The sequence below is a fragment of the Arachis stenosperma genome, chromosome 3 (genome assembly GCF_014773155.1).
Source record: "Arachis stenosperma cultivar V10309 chromosome 3, arast.V10309.gnm1.PFL2, whole genome shotgun sequence".
In the NCBI taxonomy this organism is placed as follows: domain Eukaryota; kingdom Viridiplantae; phylum Streptophyta; class Magnoliopsida; order Fabales; family Fabaceae; genus Arachis; species Arachis stenosperma.
In genome coordinates, this window is record NC_080379.1 from 14,696,540 (window position 1) to 14,722,412 (window position 25,873).

Consider the following 25,873-nt stretch of genomic DNA (forward strand, 5'->3'; position numbering starts at 1 on the left):
GATAATTTTAAATATTTATTATTATTAGATTAGATTTTTTTAAAAAAAATTGGATATTTTTCATTAAATTTTAAATATTTTTTATAATAATTTGAACTCATATTCCTTCTAAAATAATTCAAAAAAAATTAGTTACTAATTAGCTTAACTACAGCTTTTGTTGATTTCCTAATGAAATTGAAAGATTCTTTCAATTTGGTCGTTAGCTAAAACCCTCCAACCCCTTCTCCTCTTCTCCCCTTTTTCTAATTCTCCCAAAGTTATAAGTTTTTATCAAATTTTAAGTTAATCAACTTTTTTGATCTTCAATAAATTATTGTAAGAACAATAATTATAAATTATATAAAGAGTCCACCGTTGCCATTTCACTTTTATACTTTAAAATTATTTTAAAAAATTGAAGGCTTTAAATAGTTGTTAAAATTGGATCAGATTAATCGGTTCGACAAAAAAAAAATCAATAAACCAATCTTAAATTAGTCTGATTTAATATTCTAACTATTTAAAAAAAATAACTAAAATTAAATTGAACTGGTGAAAATCAATACAAACTAGAATTTAACTGCAAGTTAATCTATGCGTTGATATCGAGTTTCTCCTTAAGTTTGAAGTAGACTCAAACTTGCAACCTCTTAGATGAGTATAAAAAAATTATATTATTTGAATTATAACTTGTTAATAGATCAAACTATTTTCAATTATATTTGATTTTTTTAAATATATAATATATACGAATTAAATTATATTTTTAAAAATTATATTTATTAATTATAATTTAAATAGTTCAACTAATAATTTATTAGTTAAATTAATTAACTAATAAATTAATAAATTAATAATTTGATACTCTGATTGATTGGTTCGATTACCGATTTAATTTGAACTACTATGCTTCCAAATATTGGGATAATAATTCTCCTCCAATAAAGTTCCCCCGAGAATGAAGGCCTCTCATCTCAGGTAGTGACTTTTGTCATTTCCCTGTTTAACTTGACATACCAATTTCAATGTTATGATGTGCAATTGTGCATGTGGCACATGTGCACGTTACAGAAAGACAATAGCATAATTCATTAAGCAATAATAATCACCTTATACATATCTAAGAAGATGAAGAAATTCACATGGCACTGAAACCACGGCACTCAATAATTATTCAAATTCAGAGATTGTTTGTTTCTTAGTGTTTGATTTCATTATTCCAATTACTATTCGTGTGTGTATGTATCATAACACTAATCATTATTCATTCTTTCTTTGTCAACTCTATCTATTTCTTAGTTTTCAGGACTTTGTGTAAAAATTTAATGGTGGTGGTGCTCCATTCTTAATTTTCCATTTATATTTTGTGTTTTCAAGACCCGAGCAGTGAAAAATTCATTGTGCTTGGATGGACAAAAAATGAGAAGAATTTAGATAACATATATCTTAACAACACATGATAAATTTATTATTAATAAAAAAATTAAATATTTATTTAATAAATACAAAATAAATATATTAAAAATTTAAATTTTTTATATTTTAATAATTTTTTAATTTTTTATTTTAATTTATATTTTTAAAATACAGGACAGATAAATCCAAATTGAAAAAAGGTTTTGCCTTGAATTTGATGCAACTTTTTTTCCCTTTAATTTGCTCAATTATTAAAGATGGTGCGGTTTAGCGTCATCAACAAGAGTTAATTAGTGTTGCTTAATCAGGTCAACATAAAGAACAAAGAATCCTAAATAAAAGCCAAGGCATGTACATTGATATGATGATGATGGAATTAGAATTAAATAAGATATTTGAAACAAAAAAAGAAAAGAAAGAATTGTATGGAGGATGAATTTGAAGAGAAAAGTTTTGAAGTATATAAATACGTACGTAAGAAGATCTCGAATGAGTTATTTAAGTGTAAATGGAATAATAGTAACTTAATTCATTATAGCGTGTAATGATATTTTAGATTTGAAAAACAAAATGTAATGAAATTTGACTAAATTTTTAAAATAGGCTTTCATTGATTTAGTCTCTCAAATCTATAATTTATTATATTAATTTTCAAAATTTAATTTTAAATATGATATTAATTTTTAGATATTTTTTAGCATTGAATCAATAAATAAAGTACTGAACTAATTCTGAGTTATTACTATTTAGATATAAAATTAAGAGGTCTGCTATACATATAAGTCTTTTTGACTTACAAGTCTTACAAGTTGGCACAAGCCCAATAAAATACACGCGCATTACTCCCACATTCAAGAGTAAATATACGCACGTTATTCAACCACTTCCTGTTTCCAAAGCGCGCTACTCACCATGCATTATGAACGACTCTTCTTCTTCTTCCTCCATGAAAACGAGTTTCTTGCCAAATTTGTTCGATCTCCTTCGTGCGTTCTCTCTTCGCCTTCTTGCTTCGTTTTTTTTCGATTTTCATGGTTTCTGAAATCAAGCTTTGAAATCGTTTTGAAGATAATGGAACTTCAGAAATACACCCAAACGATTACAGAAATACACTCAAACAATTACAGAAATACCCCAAACGATTGCAGAAATATACCCAAATGGTTACAGAAATTCACCCAAACGATTATAGAAATATACCCAAAGGATTACAGAAATACACCCAAAGGATTACAAAATACACCCAAAAGATTTAAGAAATACACCCAAAATTTGTTGAAGTACACCTTATGCATAATTCAGAACTTTTTCTTTTTCTCCTCCTCATCTTCTGCTGCTTCTTCTTCCTCATTTTCTTATTTCATATTCTCATAATTCTTTTTGGGAGAAAAAAATCAAACAAAGAAGAAAAAATACATAATGTTGCAAAATCAAAAGAAGAACGAGGAGAAATACGACGATGAAGATGAAACACTTCAAAAACAATTTTAGAGCTTGATGTCAAAAAATAATGGAAATCGAGAATAACGAAGAAAGAAAAGAGAGAGAAAAACACGTAAATGAAGAAGGAGAAAGAGAAGGCAAGAAATTCGAAAAAGGAAACAGAATCCTTTCAAAAATTAAAAATCTGTTAGAGACGCGTTTGAGCGTAATATCAATTAAAGGACTTGTAAGACTTGTATAGCAGAATAACTTGTGTGTAGAGATTAATACTAAAATTAAATGGTGTTTTTATTTTAATGTTTAAACAAGACAAAACAAAAAGATAAAAAAAAGAATAATTCTCTACATGCAAGCGTTTTTTCATATAAGTCTTTACAAGTCAATTATATTTACGCGCTTCGAGCCGTTACTGCGTGTTCTTTTCTTCTTCTTCTTGCCGCACGTTCTTCTTCCTCTCCACCACCTCCTCCTCCTCCTCTTATTCTTCTCTTTCGTTATCGTCGTCACCAACACCACCACTTCCTCGCTCCTCCTCTTCCTCTTTCTTTTTTCATTGAAATTTTTTCTAGTTAATTTTTTCGTTAGTAGTTTATAATTATGTAGGTGAATAATGTTTTATCGTTGATGGTTTGAATTGAATATAATGTAAAAGTTCTGCATTGAAAAAATATTTTTCTGTATTTGCAGTAAATTTGGGTGTAACACGAAGATATTTGGGTGTAACATACATGAAGATATTTGAGTGTATTTTAAGAATTTTTTGGTGTATTTTTATTCTGATAAGTTTTACATAATTCGAAACTTTTTCTCTTCTTCTTCCTCATCTTCTACTACTTCTTATTTTTTTCATCATCATCACTATCTTCTTCTTTTTTTTCTTATTCATCTTTTCCTTTTTGTTTTACCTTCTCAAGTTTCTTCTTGTTTTATTCTCTTAACAAAAATAAAAACAAAAAAATCAAACAAAAAAGAAGAAAAAACACATAATGCTGCAAAATTACTTAGAAGATGATGAACTTACATTCATTTAACTAAAAGAAAAAAAGAAATAAAGAAAAAGAAAAAGAAAAAAATGCAGCATTAGAGAAAATATTTTTCTATGTTTGCAGCAAATTTGGGTGTAACACGAAGATATTTGGGTGTAACACTAAGATATTTGGGTGTATTTTTATTCTGATAAATTCTGAATAATTCAAAACTCTTCCTCTTTCTCCTCCTCATCTTCTACTGTTTCTTCTTCCTCATTTTCTTATTTCGTTTTCTTATAATTCTTCTTGGGAGGAAAAATCAAACAAAGAAAAAAAATACATAATGATGCAAAATCAATAGAAAGAGAAAGAGAAAAAAAATACAGCAACAACAACAGTAATAAAAAAATAACGATAAAGATGAAACACGCGACGAAAAAGGAGGAGAAACGCAAAGAAGAAGAAGAAGAAGAAGAAGGAGGAGGAAGAGGAGGAGGAGAAGGAGGAACGCGAAACACGCTATGAAAATCGTTGAGTAGCGCGAGTGTGGTTTGATCCAACTTGTATGACTTATAAACCTAAATAATTTGTATGTGTAACACTATTCAAGATTAAAATGAAACAATATTATTTAATTCTGTGTTAATTGTAGTAAATAAGAGCTAGTTCAATATTTCGTTCATTGACTCTGTACAAAAAAAAATTTAAGAATAAATATAATATCTAAAATTAAATCTTATAAACCAATATAGTAAATTTTTAATTTGAGGAGTTAAAATAATAAAAATTACGAATCTTAAGAATCACTATGAATATTTAGTCATGGAATGTTCTATTTTTTTTTTAAGGATAATAATATATATTAACAAGTGGCATTTGATGCTGCTCCACGCATTCATTTCACTTCACACTATCATAATTTTTCATCATCTAAAGTTCTTCTTTTATGTTTCTTTTAATCAAAAGATGGTGAGATTAATTAACTTTTATTACGAATTATCTTTTCCACAAATGTAATATATTATCGAATAAATTAAAGATATATAAATTGTTATCATATCCTACACGCCTCTCATAGTTATTGAATTGTATGTTGACACCATATTATAAACATATTTCTCAACAAACTTAAATTATTGAATAACAATGCACTATTAAAATAATATTTTCTCATGTCATAAATGAATAATATATGATTTTAACTTTTGCACCAACTATTTGAGCAATCATTTTAAAAAGTTTGAATTTAAATTAAATAATATATAATATAAAATTTTCACATAACTCAAATAATACTGTTGTTCATTAAATATAGTTCCAAAATACATTATGAATAATTCCAATAATTCCAAATCCAACGAAGACAGAGTGTATAAAATAAATGATAAATTTCAAAGCACAAACCGTTAATGATATAGTTGATGTGTGTCTCCTGATCATAGCAATAGATGACTCACATTTCTCCCAAGAAGGTGACACTCTCCATGACTCCTTATCATCGCCATTAATGAGCATTCATATCTCAACAAGACGCAAAATAAAGCATTTATTTTCATACTTAGTATTTCTTAAAGTTTGTTTTAATTGTTAGTACTTGGTAGTTAATAATTATATATGCTTATCTAATTAGTACTAATTACTGTTAGAGTTTTGTTAACATCATTTTCAATTCACAATAAAATGATGTTATTTGATTCATTTCTATTGTTTTTAGATTTAATTATTCTGTTAGTTCTATAATTTCATCAAATTTTTAATTAGATTTTTATGTTTTTTTTTTTTCAATTAAGTCCATACACGGTTATTAATTTTATAATTAGTTCTTTCATAATGTAAAAAATGATAGAGTTAATTAAATATTTATTTACAAATTGAAAGTATTCATAATTAAAATTTTAACTAGATCTTTGACTACATATTTTTTAGGAGAAATATTTTATTAATTTTAACGTTTTTTTATATGAAAAGGATCTAATTACAAAATTAAAAGTAGTGTAAGGATCCAATTAAAAAAAATATATAGAAACCTAATTAAAAATTTGATAAACTATAAAAATCAATAGAATAATTAAATCTTGTTTTTATTGCATAATTATTGGTAAAAGAATATTAGTTGAATGTATTAAGATTAGTAATAATATTTTTTTTTAATTTTTAATAAGCACATAATAATATATTAAAAGCTTAAATGTTATTAATTTTAATAAACACTATTTTCGATTAATAACCTTGATCCTAATTATAAATTTTCAAAAAATCAAATTTCGATGGCCAAATGGGTGCATATTCCACCAACTATATCAAAATGATACTATGCTTGTATAACATTACTTAATCATTGATTATCACTTTATTTTTGAAGTGTTTCTTTATGAAATTAGACCAAAAAATAAAGAAAAAAAATCTCTGGTTTTTTAATTTAAAGATAAATAAATTTTTAATTAATTAAAAAAATAACATTCTTCAATTTTTAAAATATGAGACATTTTAATTTTTTTTATCTAAAATATATAAAAGTAATACATTTTTAAAAAATTTAATTATCTCACCCTTTAAAAAATAAAAATATTTTTATATTTTTAATTAATAAAAAAATGATTTGTTGTCATGTTAAAAAGTAAAAAATTTATGTATTGTTTTTTTTCAAAAACAAATAACCATACACCATAAATAAATAATAAGAAAATTCAAGTAGTTTTATAGAGAGAAGAGTCTTGAAATTGGTCTAAATTAACTATTTCGCTTTTTGCAGATATCAAGCAGATTATTAGCAATTTTTATTTTTATTTTCAGCTGGAGAGGATATCAGGTAGAGATGGTGGCCAGCAGCAGCTAAAATGTATAATGCTAGAGAAAGTTATAAATATTTTGTAAGAAAAAAATTCAATTGGGATGTTTGTACTAGTTGGCAGTGATTATGGAATCTTAATATTTCGGAGAAAATAAAGTTTATCATTTGACTTGGGTTACACAATATTCTTCCCACTAAAGTTCTTTGTTACAAGCGGCAGCTATCTAATTCGAACATTTATCAAAGATGTAATGAGGTTTCAGAAATTATGAAGCATTGATTGTAGGACTGCAAAAAATCTATTTCAATTTTATAAATGTTGGATCATTCTTTAGTTGTTCAGTTAGTGGAAGGTCTCTTGTGTCTTGACTGCTTAAGGTTATGTCCTGGTAACGAAATAATTCTTGGAGTGAGACTGTGATGAATGTGGAGAAATAAGTGCAATGACATTAGAAATGTTCAGTGTAGGTGCAATGATATTAAAAATGGTTGGTGTCTTTGGTTTGATTACAAAATGATAGCAAATGCTAAGATCACGGTTAACTCTATAAAATTGTATGCTGAAAAGTCTTCTCTATTTTAATGTTTAAATCACTGGGTGTTTTGGAAACCTTCGTCAGGTAACTTTTTTAAAATTAATTCTAATGTTAGTCTAGTTTTTGATTTGCAAGTGGCTGATTTTAGATGTATAATTAGAAATTCTAATGGCTGTTGGGTGATGAGTTATTCGAATAGCATTTTTTTTGTTATCTATTTTTAGATGTGAATTATTTGTTGTTTGAAGAGGACATATTCTAATTTAAAAGTGTGACATCAAATATATTGTCTGTAAAACTAATCGTTTGAATATCTTATATCTTTTACATTATAGTGTTTATAATGACATATCTGATATTTCTGATCTAATTATTGAAATTAAAGAACTCTTGGCCAAACTTAAAATGTCTATTTTAAATGAATTAGTCGTAAAGCAAACAAAACTGCAGATTAATTCGTGTTAAATGGAGTTTGGTTAATGAGAGTTATGTCATTTAGAATTCTCCTAATAAAAACCTTAAGCAAATTATTTACTTTCATTCAGTTTAGTTAGTTTGTTTTTTTTTTTATTTTGTTTAGATACCCAACAAAAAAGAGGAAATTTTGCAGAAAAAAAAAAAGAAAGCTAGTAAGATGGTTAAACCAGCTGTGATTGTCGGCTAATACCTAAGCATACCCATAAGCATTCATCTTTCTCTTCATCTGTGTCTGAGTCACACACTTAGAGAGAGAAAGAGAGTGCTTCATTGTCAATAGACCCCTTTCTGTGGCTTCTATTGTATCTCCAACTTCGCAACAAAGGTTGAAACTTTCAAGTTTCAATTTCCTCCGTTCCAATAAATTAATCATGAGCATGCAATTACTGCCACTATTATTGTTATCATTGCGATGATGGTTACTACATACTAGTGGTGAGGGTGTGGGTCAGTTCGCTGAATGAGGGAATAGGTGGAACTTGGAAGCAATGTAGAGGGAAGAACTACTATATGGTTTCAAGAAAGATTCGTTTTTTTATTTGAAATGGTTCCATTTTGATGCTAAAAGTGAGGATTTTGAGAAGTGGGGAATGGTGTGAATTTGGTATCTAGCATAGCAATATCCGAAAGATTTGATTTTTGTTGGTGTTTTTGGGGTTTTCTCTTTTGAAATTTGGTGGGTTTGAGGGATCAAGCGCAATGGAGTCTCGGATGGATCAGTATGAGATCATGGAACAGATCGGAAGAGGTGCTTTTGGAGCTGCCATCCTTGTTCATCACAAATCTGAGAAGAAAAAGTAATGATCCCCGTTTTCTTCTGCATTTGAGTGTTTAGCTTTTCTTTCTTCATAGGTAGCTTCAAAAGATTAGAAAAAATAAAATAAAATAAAATCTAATGGAAAAATGGTTGGTTTTCCATTGGGATTGCAGATATGTGTTGAAGAAAATCAGGCTTGCTAGGCAGACTGAAAGATGCAGAAGATCTGCACATCAAGAGGTTAGTTTGGTGTTTTTTGTAATTCCCTTTACACCAGGATTGTTCTTTTTGAAATTGGAGATTTGATCATTGTTGTTGCTCATTGGGCTTTGTAGATGGCTCTTATTGCTAGAATCCAGCATCCTTACATTGTAGAATTCAAGGAGGCATGGGTTGAGAAGGTGAGAGACCCTATCACTTTCTATATCTATATAATATATGATGTGTTTTCATCATAGTCCAGTTTGCTTTTTCAACAAATGGTTAAATTTTTGCAGTATTGCTCTATTATAACATTTTCTTTTTTAATAATGATATATCATCCTAATTGCTAAACAAGGAAAATTTTGATTACTCTTTTTCTTTTCTTTTTTCAGTTAAGCAGCTAAAGCATTATTCTTTTGTTGTAGGGTTGCTATGTCTGTATTGTTACTGGATACTGTGAAGGAGGAGATATGTAAGTTTATTATGGTTATATGTATGAGCTTGTTGCCGACTCACTTAAAAGTTCATAATTTTGTTGTGCATAATTTCTTGATTTACTGGTTTTCTTTCATTTTTTTTAATAGGGCCGAATTGATGAAGAAAACAAATGGTGCTTACTTTCCTGAGGAGGTATTGTGATGGATGTGTACGCGGTGTATTGTTTCCCTATAATATTAAATTAGTTTTAGATTTTGTTATAGCTCATGTTGAAGTTGTTGAAATTGTTCAGAAACTCTGCAAATGGTTCACTCAGTTACTCTTGGCAGTGGAATATCTTCATTCAAATTTCGTTTTACATCGTGACCTAAAGGTATACACTTGTACGAAACAAATTATGTGGTCCACTTCTCTTGCCTTCTTCGTGTAATCTATATTTAGTCTGGTTTTGTTGATTTTGCCAACAGTGTTCCAACATTTTTCTTACCAAGGACCAAGATGTTCGCCTTGGTGAGTCTATCTACCATCTTTGGCTACATTGTTGATAGAGTTTTAATTCTCCCTTCTGAATTTTTCTGTGTTTCCTGATTATAGGGGATTTTGGGCTCGCTAAGACGCTAAAAGCAGATGATTTGGCTTCATCGGTATGTCTGAAATAATGAATTTGCATCTTCTTCTTTCTCTTCCTTGAATCTGAACTATTTAGTTTAAAAGATGTAAGGATCCATCCTATACTTTGTTCTATATAGCTTATATCACATTGGTGAATTCTGCATGATAACACCATTTACTGATAATAAGTTACAGATTTAGTGTAGACACTTTCGTTTTTATATTATTCCCCTGTCTTGCTCTTGTACGAAGACATACAGTTACGCTAAGAAGACAGCTATTCTGATACGACACGGGCCTTTCTCTCCTAGTTTTCATTCCCTCTTACTTCGTGCGTTCATGAAAATCGAAGCATCAAGTTTTTCCTTAACACCATTGTCCCATTTTTACATTTATTTGAAGCTTTGCACCTTACTACTTAATTTTCTCTAACCATATATCTAAAATAGCTCTGAACAGAACCATGGATGCTGAACAGAATCTGGCTAAATTATCTTCTCCTTTTAACCATAAAAAGAAGTATTAATGTTTGTTTCATGCAAAGCATTAAGCCTGTGTTTACTTGAACTAAAATTGGCACTAAACTTTTATAAGTGGAGGTATTTGCCTATTTATTTTAGGCAAAAAACCTGGGTGGTACTAGATTTATTTACGAGAATTTTGAACTAGATTTTCCATGTTTTATCAATTCTGTTATAATTTTTAATATTCATCTGGAAGACTATGCTGCAGGAAACTTCATGTTTGATAATATGACATTACCATCTCTGTAACCATTATGATTAGCATTACATTTATTTACAGAACAGTCACCCCGAAGTGTAATTAGTTATTGTGGTGAATTTTTTTATGCAGGTGGTCGGGACTCCCAATTACATGTGTCCTGAACTGCTTGCGGATATTCCTTATGGATTCAAATCTGATATCTGGTCACTAGGTATGTATCTTTAGAGGCAAGCATCTGATACTTCTCGGTTTGGTAGTTTTGCTGTGGCTAAAAATTAAAAGGCATTCTTATGCTGTTCAGGGTGCTGTATATATGAGATGGCTGCTCATCGCCCGGCTTTTAAAGCTTTTGTAAGATTTCTTTATTTTTAATTTATGTTTAGGATTTTGATAAAATGTGAAATTGTAAAAATACACCATGAACTATGCATTTTCGTTCTGTTATCTATTTTGCTGTTGACTCTATTATATTAGTAACATGGTATATTGTGTTTCAGGATATGGCAGGACTAATAAGCAAGATAAACCGTTCCTCTATTGGCCCGTTGCCTCCTTGTTATTCCCCTTCCTTGTAAGTTTCCATATGCTTATGTTAATGCTGCTGGTTCAATTCTTATTTGTAGTCTTTTATGTCGAAAATCTTAGTTTTTGTTGACTTGTGTTCCTACAGGAAAACACTGATAAAGGGCATGCTAAGAAAAAGTCCGGAGCATCGGCCAACAGTAAGGCTCTCTTGAAAATAAATAATTTGCATTATCAAAATGGTTTATTATCATTGCTTATCCTAAACATTCTCACTCTAAACTTTTCACAGGCATCAGAAGTGTTAAAGCACCCTTACTTGCAACCTTATGTTGATCAATATCGTCCGTCTTTTAGTTCTCCAACATCATGTTCTCCTGGAAAACCGATTTCATCTGTTAATTATTCTAGAAAAAACATGGCTGAAAGTCAAAGCAGTACTAGTTCAAGCAGTGACAAAGACAGTTTGATGTCACATGAGAGACACATTGCAACATCAGTGCCTGAGCATAACAAAGCCACTGAAACAGATATGGCATCAATTGATGACGATAGCTCAGAGAATCTCCTGGCTACTGAAGAAGAAAACGGCTCTAATAATGTCAATGCTAAAGCAACTGAGCAAGAACTGACGAAACCATCTTATAATGAGCCATGTTCTAATATTGAATCTAAGCAGCCGAAAACAATTAGAAGTATAATGATGGCGTTAAAAGAAGGAAAACTTAGAGAAGCAACTTCTCCGATGAGAGGCAATCGCATAAAGGTTGGTGGTGTATCAACACCGAAGACTAATATAGAGACGTTGTCCAAATTGCCAAAACCCAATTTCACAGCTCCTGGATTGAAGCCAAATGTAGAGTCCCCAGCTGTTGCGCATCCAAAGGGATCCCCAGACTCTGTAAAACGAATACAAGGATTGCATCCTTCAAAGCATCAGGTACAGTAGCATTTAAAGATATCTACTGTCCTAGTTATTTTTTGAAGATTTTATCTTAACAGTGAAATATATTTCCGGTTTCCCGGTTTCTTGTTTATGCTTGCTAGCAGTTGCCAGTGACAGAGTCCTCACCAAAAGCGAAACCTAGGCACGACTTGACTTCGCCATCTGGCAATGTCAAACCAGTAGAGGGAGAAGGACTTCCTGATAGAACATTGCAAAGGACTCCCCCTACCTTAACTAGACGACCTTCATTTCCGGCTCGAATGAGGCCAGTTGGGCTTGATGTTCTGAATGCAACAAATGATAATGGGAAGTCAGGTTCAAATAGAACAGCTCAGGAGCCCGACATTAGCCGTCAGTTGACCAATGGCAATGTACCACATCTTTCTAGACCAGCTGCTAGAGAGCCTCAGAAGGCTTTTGGCCGAAGCTCCAAAGGAATGCAGACAGACAGCAGTAATTCCGCATCATCTTCGGTCTCTATTCAAGGATGTGAAATTTATGATGATGCAACAATTTTTATTGACATGAGAGAAGAAACACTTCCTGATAGCGAGAATGTACTCCACGATGTAGGTGCAGAATCATGCCCACCTACAACCTGTGCACATTGTAAGAAGGTTGAAAACTTTTGCAACAAGACAGGCGAGGTTACCTGGAGTTTTCGGAACACTAATAGTAATGAGAAAATGGATTCAAGGATAAGTCTTGATCTCCCTATTGAAGATTCTGAGGTTACTTCTGCATCAGAAGATAGCCTTCCTGTTAAACATACAAGTATCAATGTTTCCTTTGGATCTGATAATAAATCTGTAGGCCCTCGTGTTGAAGCCGCAGACGAAATCATAGATCATCATGATATTTCTAAGGAAATAACATTAGCCACAACTATCCAACATCCACTTAAAAGTTCTGCAGAAAAGCCGGTTTATGGCGGTGTTCTTCCGTTAAGGAAGTCTGAAGGTAAGTCCGAAATCGTTTGTCAGCCGGAACCCATGTGTAAGTCCTCTGGGGATGACAAATCCACAGTGAGGGAGCGATTATCATCAGTGTCTGAAACTGCTCCACTGATTACATCTACTAAGCTATCGAGCCAGAAAGTCTTGCAAGAGAAAGGAACTGTTGTGCAGAATCCAGCACCGGAAAAGCCAGATGCTGGCCATCTTCCTCCGGCCTTTGATGTCATCCATGTAATACGGCATAGCAGTTACCGGGTTGGAAATGAGCAGCCAGTTAAGGAATCTGTTGAGAAAGGAGTTCAAAATTTAGATGTTGGTAAGTTCATCAATGTTGTGAGGGATGATGTAGAAGCAAGAAATTCAAGCCCTCCTTTGACATTGAAATCTTCTAGTTCCTCTGAACCTCCGAGCACGAAACCAAATACTTCTGATCAGTTTGAAACAAGAGACAATGGCACTCTGCCAACCGTTAAATCTCCAAGTTCCTACGATGCTTCATGCATGAAATCAAGTATGTCTGATCATCCTGGTCTTAAGGAACAAGATGAAAGCAACCCGGTTTCATTAGTTTCAGAATCTAATTCCACCGAGTTAAGTAAACACGATACTCCTACAACCGAAGACAAACCTCCGGCGAAGGAAATACTGGATGTGAAATCTTTCAGGCAGAGAGCCGAGGCACTCGAAGAGCTCCTAGAATTGTCTGCGGAGTTGCTGCAGCAAAATAGATTGGAGGAACTTCAAGTTGTTCTGAAGCCCTTCGGGAAAGACAAGGTTTCGCCAAGGGAGACAGCGATTTGGTTAGCAAGAAGTCTTAAAGGAATGATGTCCGAGGAATGCGGAGGACGCGGTTCATGAGGTATCTTCGTTCACACGTAACAAGTTTGCTCATAATTGATGTTTTACAATTTGCTTTTAATAGTTCATATCTATTCAAGTTCCTCTTGAATTTTTAAGAGTACAAAAACAATCATTGTAATTCTTTCAATGCTTTTATGCTGTTGTAAATAGTGACCATACAAAATTAATAACATCAACTTCCGGTCAATTGTATGGACATTGTGTGCCTCCAGCACATTTGTTAAAGATAAAATGTACACATTATGGACTTAAGTCTCTGTTGGTTTCAAGAACAGAATAAGGCAAGACACAAAGAATAGAGATACAAAAATTAATGTTGTTTTTGTATTTTGTTTGGTGGTAAATTATATAAGAAAAAGAATAAATTATAAAAATTTAATTTACTCTCATTTTCTTTCACACAATTTAGGAAGAAAAATATAACGATAAAAAATATAAGTATAAAAAATTAATAAGAATAATGAAAGAAAAATAAAAAAATAAACTGTCATAAGTGTCTATCTGTCATTTTTATTAAGAAAGATATACAATAAACTCTGAGTTTCGTAGGTGTCATTGTCTTATTGAGTGATGGATGTCCATGAACCATCATGTCTCTGAGTTTCGTAGGTGTCATTGTCTTATTGAGTGATATAATGCAAAGCAAGAGACAGAAATGCGTGTACTGACACTTCACTGACTCAAGCTGATAAAAAAGGGTCTTGGAATGATTGGTAGAGACAAAATTGTAGGAACATATTCAGTTATTAACTGCTTTTTGGCTCCTTGTTTGTATAGTTCTCATTTTGTAGCCAAATTCAGATGTCAAACATTCATTTGCAACTCAATAGTTTCCCTTTCCCCTCTTTTTTTCCATTTTTTCGTTGAAGGCACAGTGGAACATGCCTAGAAACTAGGTACTTTATTTATTTATTTATTTATTGTTAGCACATTTCTACGCGGTTTGTGTTCATATATATACCTTTATGGTTCCTTCATTGTCTTTCATCATACCCTTTCCACTTTTAAATCATTGCATCACTTTCACCCACATAACAACACTTGTCTGTTGCCATTTAAGCCTAAAACTCGGCTACAAGTGTGCGCGCACATACACACACTTATTTGAAGATCAGAACCAATGGATGTCGAGCACTCTACTAATGGTGCCAGCACTGCCACAAGAAGTAGGACCTCATCAGGCAATGGAGGCTGCATCCGGAAACTGATTTTGGCTCTGGTTTTAGTGTTTGTTCTTTTGATGGTGATCTTCAGCATAGTTTGGTTTGTCATGGACATACAAGAACCCACCTTTCAAGTCACCTCATTCTCTGTCTCCAACTTCAGTGTCTCGACCACTCAACTAAGAGGGAAGTACCAAGTGGAACTAGCCATATCGAACCCCAACAAGAAGATCGAAGTGATGCTTGACCATTTCAATGTGTTGGTGTACTATGGTCAGGTGGGGCTCTCGGTGGCTGCGACAAAGCCTGTGTACCTTGAGAAGCTGGCCAACAAGACTGTGGTTGTGTCCTTGGTCGTGAGGGACTCGCCCAGGTTCGTGCGCAAGGAAGTGCCGGAGAATATGGTTAAGGAATGGAACAAAGGAGTGGTGAACTTCGACGTTAAAATGGTGATTAGAGCGAGATTCGAAGCAGGAATCTTGCCAAGCAAGGAAAAGTTCTTGGATGTTTTCTGTGGGGATCTTGATGTGGGGTTCTTCTCTCCAAAAGACAGTGGCAAGCTTTTGGGTATAGGGAAGCATTGCCATGAGGCTGAAGAAGATATTGATTGAAAAGAAGACCAAAAGTTGATGGTAGAAAAAGAAAGGGTGAAAACTCAGGTGCAATTAGTTTCATATGAAGTTGATAGTTGAGAGTTGTTACATAATAATTTAGTCAAACCTGTTAAATTATTTAATGACTTTCAGTTATCAACTTCTCATGAAGTTAACTGCACCTGAATTTCTATCAAAAGAAATATTAGGTGAATAAGTTATTTTTGTAACTATAGTCTAACTAAGCATTTCTTCTCCTTCCTTTTTAACTAAAATTTCTAGTTATCAATTCTCAATCTATTAAACCAACCTGGTTACCAAAATGATTTGGTCATATAGCATCAACCTTGGTAGAAAATGGAACCTTTTGAATTCTCTGGGTCATGCATGTACTGGAGTACTTAATTCTATAGTTGATATAAAAATTGTAGTGTCAGAAATGAATTTTCTCGTATAAAAGTTTTACCTAGCTTAATTATGTGCCATCTTTCACTATTAATTTATTAAATGAGGTTCAAATGAGAAACAGAGCATAGCATGAAAGATAATTTTATTTATTTAAAAAATAATTTTTGGGTTAAAATTTGGTTGTTTAATCTACCAAACGAAATTACATGGTTATTTTGATTGTATAGCTACAAGGTATGATATAGAAAAGTTGATAGAGCCATAGAGGGATAATGACTCTAACGTGCATATATTTTTTCGGTAATGCTATAGAGAAAAAACAAAAAGGTCAGAATTTATCTTATTTATTTTATTTAATTAAATAAGACAAATTTTAACTAATTCTTTTCTGTTATCAAACATTTATGATATTTCTCTTTGTGTTCTGAGTATTTAATGTGGAAGAAAATTGTTTGGCATTGCTTGATTAGGAAAACCCAACCAATTGAGGCACATTACCGCTATAAAGACTTTGATATAATTATTACAGAATAGATAGAACATCAATTATGTGGCCAAATTTAATAGAGAACTACTCTTCTCCCTTAATTATAGAAAAGACAGAACATCCTCATATATAAACACCCCCTAAATTATATGATCATCTTTATATGATAAGTTGATAACCTTTATTTCCAACTCCTTTTAGATAGAATATTGTGTGGACCTCATCATTTATTATCAAATAGAATATAATAAATTCTACAAAATCTAGTCCAATTATAGAGTTAACATAATATCATAAACATACAAAATAAGTTAATAATAATATAAATTTATTTTAATACTAAATTTTATACATATATTTAATTATATATTATTATATTAAAAAAATATTATCTACATATAAAAATTAATCACTAAATTAATTATAATTTATTTATGCATATATACATACATTATTTGATACATGTTTATTGTATATTTTTATATTTTAATATATATTTTACTAATAATTAATTTAATAGTTGTTAGCCAAAATAAATACTTTTCACAACTATTGTATAAACTATCATTTTAAAAACCAGATATAATTGAGTCACTATATATAATTAATTAATTAAATGACTGTAAATTTTTTTAAACAATATTTAATATATCAAAGTTAAGTTGATAACATATGCCTTATATAAAACAAGAACACACCTCCATGACTAATGTTGCAGTTTGGAGCATTCCAGGAAAGAGGCAAAGGGAGTGATGAGGTCTTCTGAAATTAAACTTGAAACAAACCAATAGCAAATTCATAAAATCTTAGTAGTATTTCAATATTTAATTATTGTTGATTGCATTTAAGGTGATTCCGTTACTTATTTTGCTTCTTCCCTTTCACCTTTGACGTCTAAGATCTCTGGACCCCTCAACAAAGGTTTAAATTACGCGTCTAAATGGAAATGACTTTCTTCTCCTTTTCCTACTCTTTATGATAGGGGCAGTAGTCGCAGGAATCATGACAAAGACATCAAAGAGTTATCTTCTTGTGTCATGGACGTTCGTCAAGACCAATGTCCGTTTTGTCTTTTTCTTTTTTATTAGTATTATTATTATATTCCAAGAAAAGAGAAAGACTATTTAAAGGAATCGATCATGCTCAATTCACTAAGGGTGTATTTAAATTTGCGTTGGAGAAAAGAGGAGTACATTTGAGCTTTTTGAACATTTTATTTTTGTGTTTGACAATATTTTTATCCTTTAAACGCAAAAGTGGTTTCGATGTTAAACCAATGTTTATCAGAAATTATAAATTTTAGCTTTTTCATTTAACTTTTTACGTTGGATTAAAAATTATGTTGTATGTACTAATTATATCCTTCATTATTCATATGTTTGTCTTTTTTATAATATTTTTTCTAATACTCTCTTATCCATATTATTATTTTTTATAAAATTTCTATTTTTTTTATTTATATGAGTTTTTTTATTGTTATTGTTATTTTTTTTTACATGAAATATTTTTTTATTTTGTATTATGATTCTATTAATCCTATTAGAGTATTAAGGAATATTGAAAATACTAAAAAAATATTAAAATTTATTTAAATATTTAAAATAAAATTATAAAATAACATAAAATAATTATTTAAATTCATGTCTTTTTCTGTAATTTTTCACCTAAAAGTGATTTTGAATAATATAATCCAAACAATATTTAGTTTATTATAATCCATTTTGAATAAAAATTGCCAAACATAAACTACGTTAATACTAACTTACTTTTGATCAAAATCAATTTTACAAAATCAATTTTATACAAACCTCAATTTGTAAACTGTAATCCAAACACACACTAATTTAGTTATATAATTTGGTGATTGCCAAAATACCTGTTGTTATTATTATTATAGTTATAAAATTTTGACAATATGTAAAAGATATAGTTAAATAAGTATTTTTTTTATAGTCACGTTATCCATTATATAATAATATTCATCATAAAATTCACTATGTAATTTCTAGGACAAAACACTAAAATAAGCCAAGGGGAAGAAATTTTTATGTAAATCCACCAAACCAAAATTTATTTCATGAATCAACCAATGCATGTTTATATGTAGTTCGAATCAATTAGATTCGAATTCAATCTACACATAATTCGAATCATATTGATTCGAATTATACACAAAACTCACACACACACTAATTCGAATCAACTTGATTCGAATTACACACATACAATAATTCGAATCAAGTTGATTCGAATTACACCCTGATTTATTAAAAAAATTAATAATTTATTAAAAAATTTATTAAAAAATAATAATTTAAAATTAAAAAAATATATATTTTATTTCATGTATTAAAAAAAATCTAACAAAATATTTAATTACGAGACTTTTTTTAAATATTAATGAGCTATCAATTCAAATTCCATACAATACTCTTTTGTCCATTTTTAATAGCTCATGAATATTTTTTAATAAATTTTTTTAAATTATATGGTGAGATATTACATGATTCGAATTACGCATGGAAAGTTCAATCACTCTGATTCGAATTATATGGTGAGCAATTCGAATTCTATACAATACTCTTCTGTCCATTCTTGATAGCTCATGAATACTTTTTAATAAATTTATTTTAATTATACCACAAAAAATATTTTATTCTATGCAAAATAATTTAAAAATGGCTTAAAAGATGTTAGGAGTACTATAAAAATTTGCAATGACTTAGGACATTAATAATTTAGAAATTAAAGAAAATATATTTTTATCATGTATTTACCTAAATCACTAGAATATTACAAACTTTTATAGTACTCGTAACATTTTTAAGCCATTTTTTTAAATTATTTTGTATAGAATAAAATATATTTTTTAATTATTTTGGATGGAATAAAATATTTTCTTTAATTTTTAAATTATTATTGACTATCTAGAGTATTTTATTTAAAATTTGTGTACATGCATGTATTTACCTAAATCATTAGAACATTACAAATTTTTATAGTATTCCTAATATTTTTTAAGTCATTTTTTAAATTATTTTGCATTATTTTTTTGTGGTTTATATAATTAAAATAAATTTATTAAAAAATATTCATGAGCTATCAAGAATGGGCAGAAGAGTATTGTATAGAATTCGAATTGCTCACCGTATAATTCGAATCAGAGTGATTGAACTTCCCATGCGTAATTCGAATCATGTAATATCTCACCATATAATTTAAAAAAATTTATTAAAAAATATTCATGAGCTATTAAAAATGGACAAAAGAGTATTGTATGGAATTTGAATTGATAGCTCATTAATATTTAAAAAAAGTCTCGTAATTAAATATTTTGTTAGATTTTTTTTAATACATGAAATAAAATATATATTTTTTTAATTTTAAATTATTATTTTTTAATAAATTTTTTAATAAATTATTAATTTTTTTAATAAATCAGGGTGTAATTCGAATCAACTTGATTCGAATTATTGTATGTGTGTAATTCGAATCAAGTTGATTCGAATTAGTGTGTGTGTGAGTTTTGTGTATAATTCGAATCAATATGATTCGAATTATGTGTAGATTGAATTCGAATCTAATTGATTCGAACTACATATAAACATGCATTGGTTGATTCATGAACTAAATTTTGATTTGGCGGATTTACGTAAAAATTTCTTCCCATTGGCTTATTTTAGTGTTTTGCCCTAATTTCTATGTATATATATGCATGTCAATGTTTATATTTATGATTTATTAGATTGGGCTTACATTTCTAATCAATCAAATTATTTATCATTAAGGGAAGAAAATGTAAGATAGGGAAAAATGAGAAAGAAATATACATAATTTTTCAGCTGGCTACCCTTGTAAAATAATCTTTTAGGAAAGAGAAAACATGTAACATCCTATTACACAGAATTTTACGCTTAAATCGTAAAATAGAGATGGCTATTACTTGCGTGCTCAAGAAAAAAACAGAGAAAAAAACAAGTGAAATAAAATCGCAAAAATAAAAGCGCAATGCTCAAGAAACGAAATTGCTTGCGTGCTAAGAAACCTAGAGATCATAGATGTAACTAAGTAGAAAACGGAAATGGAGGGTCAAAAATACAGAATAACAAGCTCCTAACTCAGCCTACGAAACTAAAACTGGCCGGAGAATACTTACATATATATACATATCCCGAAAATCCAAAATACATAACTGAAAACTTAACTCTCCTCAACCCTCTAGGAGGGACAAAATAAACAAGTTTCTTAGAGAGAAAGCTAAGTGTGTGTGTGTGTGTATATATATATATATAAAGTTGTACATCAAATAAACCCAGAGACTACTCCGCTTCAGAAGTCCAGACGCTTAGCGAGGAGCCACTCGACTTGCATCTGAAAACAACAATACAGTATGGGGTGAGAATCGGAGGTTCTCAGCATGGTAAAGGTGCCACGCACATAATATATAATGTATTGGGAATGCTAGAGGCAATCCTAGAATGCCAACACTTAGTTATAAAACTTAAATTCTAAACAAAAACCATAAAAAGGGTAGGTGTTCTAAGGAATTCTAAACTTACTTAAACCTAACTTTATCACCAAACCGGTCCACCTTTCCTCCACTCCTCCATCACCAATGATTTAGCAGAGACAGACCACCAAACAATTTCAAACACAAATAGAAAACAGGTAGTGTAGGTAGCAAATATAACAATTAGTATAATATATACTCAGTTAGGCAATCTCAAGTAATGCATAGCAGACAAAACAAACAGAATGCACATGATGTATACCTGTCCTATGGCTGATGAGGCTCATCTGTCGATTATCCAGCCAACCTGATAAGTTCAAAACCCTTAAACTGTCCCTCGTTACACATTCCCATGAGTATATGCATAGTTTTTTTCATTTCATTCATAATTCATACATTCATTCATTCATATATAACTTACTAAATGGGGGATATCCATTCCCAGAAATTTATACGTGCCCGGTCACCCTTACGACGTAGGGTCAACAGAGTAACGAGTTTCAACCTGGAACACATGGTGGCAAGCCATGGTTTTGTTACCCAGGAAAACTCGTATCTCGGATATCATTAAATTTATAAGCCGTATAATATTCATAACCATTCATATTCATTATATAATCATTCATCATAGCCATGGCATCTTAACTTCTTTTAACCTTTACATCATTCTCTTATAATTCATCATGTTTACCCCTTTTCTTCATCTCCAAATTACCTCAATTTCCTAACTTTAACTAACTACTAGGCTTAGTATTATATTTTATAACTAAAAGGATGAGAATAGAGGTTTAGAAGTCAGAAATTTGATTTAAAAACATAAAATCCAGTTTTGCAGAAAACAGGGGCCACGCGTACACGTGGGTATGCGTTTAGGTCAAGACGCGTACACATCCCCTGATTACGTGTACGCATTAGCGCCAGGCAGTAGCACATGGTCGCGCATGAGGATCTTGCGTACGCATGAACCTCAAGTCACGCGCACGCGTCGGCCACGCGTACGCGTGGGCGTGCGAATTTTAGCCCATTACGCGTACGCATAGGCTCGTTCGCGCACGCATACGCAAGAGGCAGTAGCTACCTTATGCGAATGAGGGTTATGCGCACGCGAAAGTCTCATGTCAGGCGTACACATGGGCGTATGTTTTTTCCAAAAATTTTACCAAGTCTAAAATCTGCAGATTTGCCATTTTAAATCCTAAACTTTCAACGCACATAACTTTTCCGTTTTAAATCATTTTTCCTCCGTTCTTTGAACGGTGTAAACTTCACGGACCAATTTTCATACAAAATAAGTTTGAAACCATTTGGGAGTTTGGAAGCCAAGTTATGAGTCGTCAAAGTTCGGCCAAAAACCAAATTTCACAAAAGTTTCAAAACCTCATTTTCTTTTTAAAGCTCATTCCAACCCAATCCATCATACCTATAATCATCAATATAACTTACCCTTAACAATATCACAACAATCTTTGCAATCCTACGATTTCTTAACTCAATAACATCTCACTTCAACCTAAACTTCACAAGTTGACAACAAACACCAACATATCAATCTATATATGCATATTGCCATGGTCACAAGTTCTTCAAACATCATCACATCATCATTCATCATTCCAATACCAACAAAAATCAAGTGAACACCACACATGCTCAATTCATATCATTATTACTAAACATTCATACACATAATCATTACAGCTTATCCTATGGTTCTCTAGCCTAAGTTTTCACACAACATTATATATTATATACACGAAACCTAAATCATACATTAGCCGATTTTCACGTTTGTCCAAGGCAACCCACTAAGCCAAACACAGCTCCAAGGTCCAAAATCACCAAAGCATCAACACTAATCCTCTACCAATCCTTTCAATGCCCAAAATCAAACTCCAATATATGTATACAGACCTAATTTCACATACCCATATATAAAATTCAATACTCATACACTAATTCAACAAATTAACTTGGGTTAATAATCCTTACCGTACCCACGGACCAAGAAAGTCAAGTCCAACAAACTCCACAAGCTAGATTGAACTTAGAGAACCAAAATCAACAATTCTTAAATTTAGAAGATTCTCTTTAATTTCAAAAAGTGAGGGATAGAGAGGTTGGAGTGAAATTGAAGCTTACCTATGAAATTTATCTGATAGAATTGTAGAGTTCGATGCGCTGGACGCGTGGCCATAAACAATGCGGCGATCGGAGTTCGAAACAAGAAGTTGTGGTGGTTTGAATTTTGATTAAGGGTTTGGAAGTTTGAATGTTCTTCCCCTTCCCCCAAATGATTGCAGCGTGGAATTGAAATGAGGGAGGAATGGAAGGCTGTGTCCCTTAAAGGCTAATGGGCTAAATTGGGCCTTGGGCCTATTTTTGGGTTCGATTTGTTCGGTTCAATTCGTTTTGACTCAATTTTGGATTAAATTCTCTGAAATGAATATCAAAATTCTCGTTTTAAAGAGCTCTATCCTAATTTAGTATAATATTCACATTTTTAATTTAATTTTTTTATTAAAATTTAATTTATTAACTAATTATTTACTAATTTAACAGGATTTACAAAACACTCATTCTTGATTCTCTTATTTGCTTAAATGTTAATATGTTTTTGTTAATTATTTACATAAATAAAAAAAGACGCTTTGAAAATTATGCAAAAATTAGAGTAACATAATTGATGATATATGAAACAACCCATCCACCTATAAAGATCTCATTGGTTGTGTGTTTGAAAGAATAATCCGCACATAGAATATTTGACTGGAATATAATATATTAATATGCAATGAATAATCCTATATGCTCTCATGGGATTTTACGACAAACAAATTAAACCAAAGATGTTTTGATTCGTTACGTTCCTTATATTTTGGTCTACTATTTTGTTTGCATGAAAGAACACACACCTCTATTTTATATTTTAATTTGTCTCATTATTATGCCAATTAATCTTAATTCATCCACATACCAATAACAATAATCCTTCATATCATGGAAATTGACACCAATAATACCGACCCATATGAAATTCATCGTTCAAATACAAGCACCATCACTATTAACCCACCACCATCTGATGATGATGAAGCTGATGATAATGATCCTTTCTACAAATCCATCATTGAAGCTTTTCGTAGAAAGCGTTGGGTTATCATCATTGCTGCTTTAATCTTAGTAGTTTCCGTTTCTTTCTTTTGCACATTTTGGATTTTCCTAAGACCTCATCAATCACAATTTTCTCTAGTCCTCAGTGCCTCCTATTCCAATCCTACGGGAGAAAATTGTTTCAATTACACCTTGAATGAACCCCTTAAAATTATCATAGCAAACCCAAACGATGCTGATTTGGTTATTGGTTCATTAAATGTGTCTGTGTATTATCACGACACTACTAAGGTTTGGGCCACCGTGGTGAATGGTCCCATCCATGTGGGAAGCATGAAGGTAACAAGAAAAAGAATCTATTATAAGGCACTTAGAATTGTCTAATTATATAAGAAGCTTGATTAGTTTATATATATGTGTATAATAGGAGACAATTTTGTTACGTTTTTTTATTTTGTATTTTTTATTTATTGCTGGAATTATTTGATATATAATTTTAGATGTAATAAGCATGCATGTGTGTAATAATTATATTTTATGAAATTACTTTTTTTTTTTAAATTAAAGTATAAAGAGAAAGGATTAGTTACATAAATTATTATATTTTTAATATATTTTTTCACACAATAAATTTTTTTAATTTATGTAAATTTTTGCATAAATTTTTTTATTTATCTTATACTAAAATTTTTTCTTTTGGAATTATAAAAGATCGAACTCTAAATTTTTATTTAAGTTGTAAAAATCTTAATACCTTGTCAAGAAAATATTCTCTCAAAAATTTTAGCTGATAAGATGAGATACATAAATGACTATATCTCTAACATTATAGATGTTACATGCATGAAATTATAGTTATTAAATTAAATAAAAAATATTATGCATATATATTAAAATCAGCTACCAAAATCAACCAATATGTGTTATTTAATTTATTTTTAATGTATATTTTATATTTTAATATATATTTTATATTAGTAATTAATTTTGATGGCTAATTTTAATAGATATTTAATATGTTTAAAATTAAATAAAATAATTTTGGATTATTATTTATCTAAAATTACCGTATATTTATATTGTTTTAAATAATGAGAAAGGTTAAAAGAGGTCATTAAAATTTATTGTTTTTAGTCATTAATTCAATTTTTTTAGTCTATTTTTTTTAGTTTAGTAATTTAATAATATATTTTATTTAATATTTTTAAATATTGATAGTTAATTGATAATAAAAATAATAAATTTTGATAATAAGAGGTATTCATCGTGTAAGTTAATACAGGTAAAGATGATGTTTGAAAGGGAAGAGAGAGCAAATAACAAGATGGATCATCACAATGTAACGTCATTGGAACAAATTCGAGGAGTTCTGGATCCGATCAAGAATACCCATTTCGGGAGGGGTGACTTCATGGCGAAGATCTCAGTGATAAGGGCGAAATTTAAGAAGCTAGGTGGCCTGTTTATATGGAGAATGCATTGGGATGTTCGGTGCAACATTTTGGATGTCACTATGTCCGATCCTGATGGCCATAATAAATGGGATTCCACTGGCTTAGGCTTTTGTCAAGATGAATAGATGCTTTAGTATAGATAAAGACTTGGAGGGAGAAATAGTATTTGGTTCTTGGGATAGAAATATGAAAGGGACAAAGATTGTGTCTTTAGAGTGAGGGAAAAACAAAACCGGACAAAGTTAGATCAGAGACAGATTTAATGAAAGAGGAGTACTAAGGCCAGCAGAATTTGTGATGTTTAGTCATTAATTAGCTATTATCAATATTTTTAATGGTATGAAATGACATCTAATGGTATAGAATTAACTATTTTTCTTTTAATGGTTAAGTATTGGCCAAATTTTAACAAAAATGCTGGTCCCTAAACTTTCTTTTAATGAAATACTTTGAATTAATATGTTTTTACTCAATCATTTCATAATTTTAAATTTACTTAATTTTTGTTAGAG

At 30.5% G+C, this 25,873-nt stretch overlaps 3 protein-coding genes across 4 annotated transcripts; all 3 read left to right on the top strand.

Annotated features, from left to right (window-relative positions):
* Positions 1–7,797: 7,797 nt before the first annotated feature.
* On the top strand, positions 7,798–15,621 carry LOC130968580 (serine/threonine-protein kinase Nek5). 2 transcript variants are annotated; one of them, XM_057893933.1, is made up of 15 exons: positions 7,798–8,410; positions 8,544–8,610; positions 8,706–8,771; positions 9,000–9,046; positions 9,159–9,204; positions 9,305–9,385; positions 9,480–9,522; positions 9,607–9,656; positions 10,480–10,561; positions 10,652–10,701; positions 10,848–10,921; positions 11,021–11,072; positions 11,165–11,812; positions 11,923–13,633; positions 14,696–15,621. In XM_057893933.1, the coding sequence occupies exons 1-14, from the start codon at positions 8,313–8,315 to the stop codon at positions 13,630–13,632; spliced, it is 3,114 nt and encodes a 1,037-aa protein (XP_057749916.1). In that variant the 5' UTR covers positions 7,798–8,312; the 3' UTR covers position 13,633; positions 14,696–15,621. The 2 variants fall into 2 exon arrangements, with proteins under 2 accessions (XP_057749916.1, XP_057749915.1); XM_057893932.1 differs by lacking the exon at positions 14,696–15,621 and having other exon boundaries at positions 11,923–13,822.
* Positions 14,756–15,409, top strand: LOC130965544 (uncharacterized). The gene has a single exon (XM_057890303.1). It carries the CDS (start codon positions 14,756–14,758, stop codon positions 15,407–15,409), a length of 654 nt encoding a protein of 217 aa, XP_057746286.1.
* An 8,147-nt stretch (positions 15,622–23,768) lies between the features above and the next one.
* On the top strand, positions 23,769–25,616 carry LOC130966311 (uncharacterized). Its single transcript, XM_057891098.1, has 2 exons — positions 23,769–24,246; positions 25,190–25,616. The coding sequence occupies exons 1-2, from the start codon at positions 23,794–23,796 to the stop codon at positions 25,484–25,486; spliced, it is 750 nt and encodes a 249-aa protein (XP_057747081.1). The 5' UTR covers positions 23,769–23,793; the 3' UTR covers positions 25,487–25,616.
* Positions 25,617–25,873: the final 257 nt, after the last annotated feature.